The sequence below is a fragment of the Pterocles gutturalis genome, unplaced genomic scaffold, assembly GCF_000699245.1.
Source record: "Pterocles gutturalis isolate BGI_N339 unplaced genomic scaffold, ASM69924v1 scaffold46069, whole genome shotgun sequence".
NCBI classification, from domain to species: domain Eukaryota; kingdom Metazoa; phylum Chordata; class Aves; order Pterocliformes; family Pteroclidae; genus Pterocles; species Pterocles gutturalis.
In genome coordinates this window covers 8,617-18,764 of record NW_010132396.1, presented here as the reverse complement: position 1 = coordinate 18,764, position 10,148 = coordinate 8,617, and the positions used below count along the sequence as shown (strand labels likewise).

General features: G+C 36.1%; 1 protein-coding gene across 1 annotated transcript in view; it reads right to left on the bottom strand.

Annotated features, from left to right (window-relative positions):
* Positions 1 to 3,322: 3,322 nt before the first annotated feature.
* The window catches only part of LGI1 (leucine-rich, glioma inactivated 1), a 12,518-nt gene continuing 5,692 nt past the window's right edge, over positions 3,323 to 10,148 (bottom strand). Inside the window, exons 5-8 of the mRNA XM_010080881.1 lie at positions 6,555 to 6,626; positions 5,141 to 5,310; positions 4,575 to 4,739; positions 3,323 to 4,494 (exon numbers count right to left, since the gene is read on the bottom strand). Coding sequence (XP_010079183.1) covers positions 3,677 to 4,494; positions 4,575 to 4,739; positions 5,141 to 5,310; positions 6,555 to 6,626 — 1,225 coding nt within the window. The 3' untranslated portion in view covers positions 3,323 to 3,676. The remainder of the gene's footprint in view (positions 4,495 to 4,574; positions 4,740 to 5,140; positions 5,311 to 6,554; positions 6,627 to 10,148) is intronic.

The following is a 10,148-nucleotide window of genomic DNA, read 5'->3' as shown; positions in this document are numbered from 1 at the left end:
TATAATTAAAATGCAACTCCAAACCAATAATACAATTTGTCCCTATTTCTGTTTGGTTTGTTACCTTACAGAACAAGATTTTTCCTTACTGAATTTTCTTCTTAGTTGGAAGAGTGTGTTTTGTAATATTTTTTCAATGAAAAATAAGTAGAAACAAAAACCTGCAAGTCCTAGACATTACAACAGACAAAGAAAAAAAAGCTACACATGCTGTAATATCAAATATTCTGAAAGTAGAGAATAGTAGATTTTCAGAGTAGAGAAATGTATATTTTTTGTGCTATTCATATATTTGTGCTCCATTAAAAATATAATGAAGTAGTTGTAGGAATACAATACAATTCCATAAACAGCTTTTTCTTTCTTAGACATTAACATGACCAAGCAGCATCAAGGATCAGCAGTATACATTAATAACTTTCAATATTGTCTTCTAGAATACTTTTAGTACTTTACATACTCTGTCAGTCATAAACAAAATGATTAGGGAGTTTAGAAAATCCATTACAACCACAGAGGACAATCAGTGAGCCACAAGTAACATAGACTTTGCTGAAAGAAATTGATTTTTTTAAAACCACATTTTTAAAAAGTGCAAATGTATATATTAAAAAAGGTCCTATTTTAGGTTTTGTCTGGGACTTCCACTGATACCAGAAGGAATACTGATCAGAGAACCAGGATGGGATATGGTCTTTGAGAAGCTGTTAAAATGCCCAATCTCTGAAATTAAGAAGAAACAGCATAGAGAGCCACCTAATGAGCCTTTAAACTTCTTCTACATCAAGGATTATGAGTTCTGTTCTAAAAATACTCCAGTTCCTTATGTGGTGCAATGAAATGCTATACTCTCACAATAAGAAACCGACTGTTGTCCCTGTGAATCTCCACCTGACATAAATTGACTAGAGAAAGGAATTTTCAAGAGTACAGGTTTATATTCAGCATTTTATAGTAATTAGTTGACCTTCCAAAAAGGACATTGGCATTAAGAACCTGCCAAATCACTAGTCCTTGACTACAGGTAAAATTTCCTGGAGGAACAACCAAACTCATAACACAGTTAAATACTTCAGCAGATTAACCCTGCAGATTAATCCCTTACCACCCTCCACTATACTGCAGCTAGTTTTGCAGGTATTGTGGATGTAAAATTCTAGTGACACATACCCTTTCAGGCTTTTAAACTTGTCCTTTAAACCCAGGAGTGACAGTGAATTTCCATAAGTCTGTCATATTATTTCAGAATAAATTAACTCAGGAAAACAATCAAAGCACTACATAGGGCACGTAGCTGTCTGGCTCTGAAATGTAATTCCATGAAACATAATCTTCTCAAGGTGCAACTGCGAGGCAATATATTGGGGTGTAGTGTTTGTAAAATGTTGGTAGCAGATTAGCAAGGTTATCCAAATCCATTTATACTCAGACAGATGTCCATAATATGTCCATAATGAGAAGGATACATAGCCATTATCTATATAATTTGATAGAGAGTACCTGTAGGCAAGCATAATGGAAGCCATGAGATGAAAATCAGTGCACTTAATTCAATAGGACCTTAAGTAAAAGACTGAAACAAAAGACAAGATTAAATACAAAACACTTCATGATTTGCTGGTAGACTAGAGGTTGGTTCATGACTTTCCATTTCATTCCTTTGCCATGTAAGGTGGATTGAAAAAAAAAGAGGGACAAGCTGCGCTGGCAATCACTGATGTGCAGCCAACATTGAGAAATAATAAAAGAGATTATTGGGGTTCATCTTGAAATCATGCTCATATAAAAGCTAAACATAAAGGAAACCTGTCAAACAAGTAATGATTTATCAAGATGATTTTTTGGAAATGTATTTATTAAGAAAAAACTTGGAGGTTTCAACTGTGAAACATAGTGTAAAACCTTACCAGTCACACTGTAAATACTTATGGAATACATAGTTATTAAGCGAAATACTGACCAGAACACAGGCAGCTATGGATCAAAAGGCATCAGAAAAATTAACTTATTAGAGCAGTATTGGTCACATGGGATTTTTTTCTTTTCAAATAACATTTAATATAAAACCACTCTACTCTTTATTAGAGAAGCATACTGTTTAGGACTGGCTTCCTAATATACACATTACATGTCTTTTTTCTTAATGATTATTTTTTCTGCTGCAGGTGCTCTCAGCAGCACCGTAATGCTCTGGCATTTTAGGGGTCTTGGTGAGTACATGGAGCAGCCAGCTTGCAGAATCAGCTCTTGTGATTAGCTGACATGCATAGTATGCGTTTTATTTGCCAATCAATGTTTGTGAACATTAGAAATGTTAGAAATGTATATAAACATATACAGTATTAATGTGTGTATTTTAAGACGGCACTGGAGCACAAGGCTTGATGACTTCCAGTGAGGTGCAAAGGGGTCTAAAATCAACTTGAGCTCTCTTCCTGAGATGCACCAAATGATCTTCAGCAGCAATACAGGTTTCTTACAAGCGAAGCACTAGATATATGTAAACAAAAGATAATTTTAACTTTGAGTTTGTAATAGATTTTCATGCCAAATTCAGACTTGGTGTAATTTAACAGATATAGGTGGCTTCCCTGGAGTTGCATATGCTACATCAACAGAAGTTGTCCTGCCACATTCAAAGTTCCCTGAATTTCAGAAGTATCTATTACTAAACTTCATTGCAGGATAGTGGAAAAAACTGACTTCACATTCACTAGCTCCATTCAGAATAATGAATACATTAATTGAAGATTAAATAATTGCAATTACAGTGGAAAGACTTGACAGGGACACACAGAATTCACGCAAGTGATGTGTGACAGTTCAGATAGAGAAAGGATGCTAGCTGAAAAATAAGCTGTGCTTCTAGCTTTCAGCACAGTGCAGCCCCAGTGTTACACCAAAGATTTGTTTTGTGCTGCTTCAGCATGAGATGGGGAAAGACAGACGTTTACATCGTCTTTTATTCTGTTGATTTCTTTGTAAATTTTTAGAAAAATCAGATCCTTCCAGCTATACACAGTATAAAGCCCCATCCTACAACTGGTTTTATGTAACTGAATGCTTTTTTATAGGTGGAATTCTGTTTAAATCAGCAAAGTTTGACATAAATGCAAGGATATATCCAGGAGGTAATTTATAGGATTGGGGTTCAATGCTGTATTTTTATCAAGAACTTCTTGTTATATGTAAAACCCACCTGATCTTCGATATTGTGCATCTTCCATGCAGTCCAGCACTGCACTAGGCAATATGCCTTCTTGGGTTTATTTTATATGTGTATAATATATACACAAATAAAAAGTATCACCTGCAAATAATATTTGGAATGTGAAAGACACAAAATGTAAACATTTTATTTGGCAGTTGTTTCAAACAGGTGAATAAATAAATGGAAAAGTACATCTTAATCTTTATAGCAACAGATGCAGTTGCACACATATTTACATATTGTGGATGCAAAGAACAGTTAATTTAATTTCTTTTTGTTAAAAAATGCAACTTCCAACACCACTAGACTTGACAATTAAAGATGAAGATACTAGTAATATTTTGTTCTAGCAATCTCAACTTTTAAAGGCATTCATTTGGAAGTAAGATAAGAGAGTCATCATGCATTTAGTTCATTTTGTCCACTTACGGTAGAAAGTCTGATGTAATCTCAGAATTATGAGTGTCATGCGCTTAAGTCAACTATGACATGTTTATAAATCAATGTAGTTCCCTTAAAACTTGAAGCAAAGAGAAAATCTCGTTTATCGATGGAGACATGTATGAAAGATCTTGGTGCCTGTACATTTAATTCTTGAAACTTCACAAATTTTGCCTTTTCAGCATCCCAATAATAGACTTGAGTGAAAGAATAATCACTTCCAAGAATGGCATATTGATAATTACTTATCTGAAGTGGCTGGAATACCATTGACCCTCGGGATGGCATCCTTTGTAAGTCCAGAAATGCTGAACCACCCCATTTCATCACTTTAGAGTCCCCAATAAATCTTGTTAAGCAAATGTATACATCCTCTTTCACTTTGAAATGTTTCACTGCATATGCATCTTCCATATCTTGGATATCAAAACGCTTAACAAATTCATTTGTTCCTTTGTTCCACTGATATATTACAGGTCTTTGGGAACTACTTGACAGAATTAAATGTGGTTTGCCGGATATTTCAAGATACTCCACATCAGTATCTCTGTACCAGGCGTGCAGAGACTGATGGGAATAAAATCCATTCCCATTCCATTTGTAAACTGTGGTGAAACCAGCCTTTGAACTGTCTGCAACAACAAAATACCAGTCTTCAGCAATCCTGAAAGTTTCAATGTCATTAGGTTTTCGGATTTTAAGGATTTCAATATCTTGAATTTTTATAAACTTATTAGCGAAAAGATCTCTTTTATATATGTGGGAGCCTCCAAACAGCTGTGCGACAATGACATACAGCTGACTCTCAATAACTATAGGTTTACACACAACAGTTGAAGTACCTATAAAAAGAAAAGTAAAAGACAGGGTTAGCAACACATTTTTGATCCACTGTTGTAATGTTGTCAAGCAGTGTTCATACCTGTAATGTTGTCGTAATTCCTGAACATCACTTCTACATGGTCCCATTCAAGAAAGATGCATTTTCCAGTAAAAGGCTGAGCAATAACCACGTGTTCATCATTCATGTATGAGAAAGTATCTACTGACAGAGACTGGTATGGTAGGGACTGATAAACTTCAAATTCTGTAAAAGTGCACATAACGTATGATAATTAGAAATACTTTCCATACTGCACTGAAAGAACATCCTATTAATAGATGCCAATTTATCACTGGTCCAATTTTTCTGTTGACAAAGGAGCACCACAACTTGTTTTCCAGTCTTTCCCAATTAAAAGAGGTGCTGGTTTATGTCCCAGTTCTCCAAATCCTTACATGGCATATTAAAGTCTGAGCCAACGCTGCAATATAAGACCCAACTCCCAAGTGATTTGCATGTCAGACTTACACCTGCAGAGAATTCGTATTGATTTTAGTGCAAGTTCCATCCAGTATGCAGACTTCCTGCAAAAATGGACCCTAGAATAAAAAAATATATAGCTTTGACTTTAATTTAATAAAATTAAATAATGTGAAGCACATTACCTGTAATAATGCAATCAAATTCTTTTGGAGAGAGGCTATTGATTTTGCGCTTCTTATATTCTGGTGGGCTTTCACAGTAAATGTCTTCAACGGTTGCATTGGTGCTGCCCAGCCATTCCACTAACCACTTCAGCTTGCAGTCACAATTAAATGCATTGCCTCTAAGATCTCTACAACAAATAAATCATGCATTGAAAATAAGTAGTCAGCTGATGTATTCCTCCTTGCAGGACAATGGCAAACTGGGTTAAGAATGTGCCCTCTTGTTTATTCTCAATTGATGCCTTCCTGGCTTAATTTGTCCTGTAAAATCTACATACCAGAACCCACACAGATTTAATTATATTAAGGTAATCAAGGAGAACTTAACTTGATGATCAGTAGGAAATTTTTGTTGATTTCCCCAAGTTTACAGGTACACAAAAGCCTAACAAACTGTTGGTGCCATATTACAGGAGTTTATTCCTTTTGGATTACCCTTTCTCCATAAGAGTGTTCTAGAACAAAACCAGAATTAATGTAACCTGATGGTCAGCTGGTCAGTATTTGCTGTCTCCTTTAGATATACTCATTTAGGGCTTTAGGAGACACAAGCAAAGGAGTTCTTCCGTTCAGGTCTTTTACAGCTGTCTTCAGTCAGATTTCAGATCGTACGTACAGGAACAGGCAAGTGCCAGGACCAGACTGTGTAACCACCTGGCCATGATCACTCATGCCAAGTAATGCTACCAGATACACTGACCATCTCCACATCTCCACCATCAGCTCTATGCTATGAATTCAGCCTACCAATGTTAATACAGGGAGCAGGCAAAAGATGATCTGTGCGCTTGATCCCAAATCAAGTGAACCAGAATTTGGTGTGTTGTAAACAGGACATATTTCAGTGAAGCAACTATAGGATTTATCTCTTTATCTGTATTCTGTATTTTTACTGGTATTTAAGTTATAAATTTAAACAAGTTGATGTTTTGGTTTAGTTGCAATTAGATTTAGTATGGGATATGGTACTTACTAAGACACATGCTTTTGTGATAAAAGATAGCCTTCCCATAAATTACTTGTACCATAGAAATGCTACTCCATTAAATATCTTCCACCCTCCCCTCATGCCATGCTCTCTCATGCATCCCTAAGGATACTTTATTCTTATTCACTAGATCTTAATGAACATGCAGCTCTCTTACATAACTACTAACAATATTACTTATCTTCATAACAGGTGGAATACTCAAAACTAAAGCAAATTATCAACATGAGTAGACAAAAACCAAGCCTACCCATATTGGGTAGTCTCTATCCAGTAGTAAGACTGCATTACTGGCTATCGATTTGAATGGTTCTCATAATGTCCTCTAAAATACTATCTTAATGTTTTTAGTATAATTAATAGATTAATTAATTGCTTTCTTACACATTTGTTAAAGAATCCAAGCCTTTGAATATGTCTTTTGGAAGCGATTGGAGATTATTATTTGCGAGACTCCTGTAAAAGAAGACACTTCAGTATCAGTGCTAGTTCATGAAATTACACATTTTTGCAAGGTGTAATACTGTGTGGGGTTTTTGTCTTAAGGTAAGGTACCCTGGTATTCTCCAGCACTTAGCTCTAAAAGATTGCTTTTAAGAATAGCTCATTTACTTTGTGACTTATTCTTCCACTAAAATGCCATGCCTCCTCCTACTTTCTCACTCTTCAGCAGCCTTGCAGCATTTACAATACTTCACTTAGCAGGGTAAAAAGTGCAATCACCTCTGGTGTTTTGCCAGCACCATTATTTTAAAACAATTAGTCATGACTGGATCTACTGATGTTTTCCTTATGTACCAAGGCATGGTGTTCATATTACTGCAATTTCCCCACTTTTTTGTATCTCTTCTGGAGGGAATATCTTAATACCAGGTTTCACTCTGCTGGACTTAGGTTTAGCTCATAGCTTTTGGAAATATGTAGTAATAGACAAGAAACTGCTGATCAGCATGAATTTCTTTCCTGGAATATATGTGTGTGTGTGTGTGTGTGTGTATGTGTTTATAAACCAGTGAAAAACTTCTGTTAATTCCCAGTTTTTAATATTGGGAAAAGTTGTTTAAATTCAGTGAGTATTCTAGCTACTAAAAGTGATGAGGAAGCGTGAGCAGGCTTTGAACAAGCAGTATATTACATTTCAGTCAGACACGTCTGTGTGAGTCCACCAAAGGTCTGGGTTCTCCAAGATGTCACCGAGGGCATGACAGGAAAAGAATAATGTTCTAGGGCATAGCTTACACTTCTTTCGATTAACAAAATTATTTATTACTTATGAGGAGAAGTGAAAATGGAAATAAATCATTCTTGTTTAAGATCCCAGTTAGAACGTGTAGCTAGTAAGACTTAGAACCTCTTCTATTTTCGCTTGTAAACATACAAGTTATTTATTAACTACAATTTCTCTAGCCAAGCAAAGCCACTTAGGCATATATTTATATCCAAGAACAGGCTCAGACATACTAGGTCTGCTGCCTCATTTAAAATTGGGTGTTTGCTTTATCAGGAATAGTAAATACAGGATGATGCCATTAGTCCATTCTGTCTTCACCACTTTCAAAGTACATCTGATTGTAACACTGTTTGGTGTATGTATCATGTGCTTCACTTATGCTTAATTTTACACTTAAGCAATTCTTTAAAAGTCAGGTAACTCATATGGAGAAAGATAAGTAGACTTGGAAGCTGAGGCAGGTTTAATGTTACGTATATCCTTTATGTATTATTATATAGCAAACTGAAAGAGATTATGTATTTGGAAGTAGCAGTGGTTCACCGCTGCCATGGGAATATGACTAAAATGTACACAAGGTTCATGCATTTGCGAATTTTTGGATGAACATTATACATTTTATATTTAACTGTTAAAAACCATTTCTATGTATTAGAGAACACTGGCTTGCCTAGATGGCACTGTACACAGTATTTGGTTTATAAAAAGAGAGTAAATGTTGAATCAAATATGCAGTTAAACTTATGGTCACAGTTCTGAAAGAAATGCAGTCAAAATTATATATTGTGCATAGAAATTATTGTCCAAATGTAAATGTAAGATTTTAACATTAAATTAGTAATTTAGTAAAACTAATGGTATATTTCTTTAATTTTTCTGTTCTTAAATCTACTCTGAGCAGAAAATAAATTGTGTTGCATAATGATAAATACTAGAGGGCTCTGGTTTACAATAAGAACACACTATAATTATCGAAGTTAATTGCATTATAAAAATACAAATGTTTGGATAGCTTATTGCATTGCAAAAGTTATGTTGTGAAAAGGAAGTGAACAGAATAAATAAACAAAGTTCATCTCCTCTAACTTCATGGAACTCATTTGTATGCTTATTTACTATGATTCTTTTTAATATATTGTATGTACACAAGTAGAGACAGGAGACAGAAGAGTTCGTTTCTTAAATGAGAAGTGCCTCAGGGTGCCAAATGATTATTCTTAACCCATAGGTGCAATTTTTGCCAAAGGGTGGGGAGTGGTTCTGCAAGCAGATTAAAATTAGTCACATTCCGTGGTTAATGGACCTGCCCTTTGCAGCTGTTTTCTGCAAATTTCTCATTGTCTTAATGAATAGCGCTCCATGATGCACAAATCTATGTCCCAAAAATGTGCAAGCAACCACATGCAAACAGCAGTGGCTCCTCAAATGTGGTTCTATCTTTTGCATATGTTTTCTTACAAAACTGCTGAAGCATCCTCAGAAACCAACGTAACAGTCAAGACAAGATGTTACTCTTGGACTGTATGCTCTGTGGAGAAGAAACTGTGGCTTCCTCTGTGTTAGAAAAGCAATTTGCTCACTGGCAGCAACAGCTACTAAATAAGTAAATGAACGTGATAAATAATGTACTGAATCCATTTGTGAATATAAAGCCATTCATGTGCATAAATATTTTGAAGACAGAGTCCCGGTTACCAGCCTTAGCCAATTATCTGCCTTTTTAACAACAGTATAATTATGCCTATACCTCTAATATGGATTTTTATGGGATGAGCACCACCCGTTTACGTGCCTTTTCCCCTCTCTTTTCTCTTTCCTCTTCCTCAGACCTACAGCCATTCTGTAAGTAACTTTATCTACACAAGTAGGCCCAGTTTCAGCCAGCTGTGAGTCTTGTGTGTTCTGACCAAAAAGGGAAGAGCAAAGTGTTTTATGGTACATTTACTATGTAGTGAAGGATGTGGTGAATTGCAATTCAACTATTCTATTTATGCATTAACTATTTAAAATTGAACCTTTGCTTTCTCTCCAGTGTCAAAATATATGAAATAAAAAGTTAAATGACCCTGTTTGAAAACCCCTTGGAGATTATTGTGCAAAGGCCAAAAGGTCAGAATCCACTCCTCTGCCTATGACAAACACCCCAAGATACATGCTTCAGAATGCAAATACTCAGAGCTGGGTATAAACCCATGTCAGGCACATCCCAGATGTTTTAGCCTCCTTCTCTTACATTATTTTTTAATTTTTTATGTTTTCTTACAGTACATGTTATATTTTCAAGAAATTCATTGCTTGCTAATAGTTTTATTCTATTGCTAAAAGATAAACTTGATGTAAGATAAGAGACAAAAGCCTGTCTAAAAACTGTCTTGCTAGCTGAGAGCATAAGAATGCTACTCTTGTGTTTGCAGTGAAATGTTACAGATATTTGTTGCCAATGTGCGTTTTCACCTCCTGAGCACAGCGGGAGAAATGCCTCGGCTGGTGTGAGCACGGGAAGCGTCACTCCTAACAGCCCTATTAGCATCCAGAGTGCCTTTGACTAATTTCCCCTCTAGGCTAATGCAGCGAGGGGGAGGCAGCATGTCAGAGGGCAAGGGTCTGGCTGTGCTTCCAGGAGAGCTGCAGGGCTGAGCAGCAACACCAGGAATGTTAAGCAGCCCCTGGTGTCAGTGCGTGACGCATCCCGACCATGGGATGCTCTGGCTCGTGTGCAGGAGAGGACAGGGTGCAGTGCAGGGCCT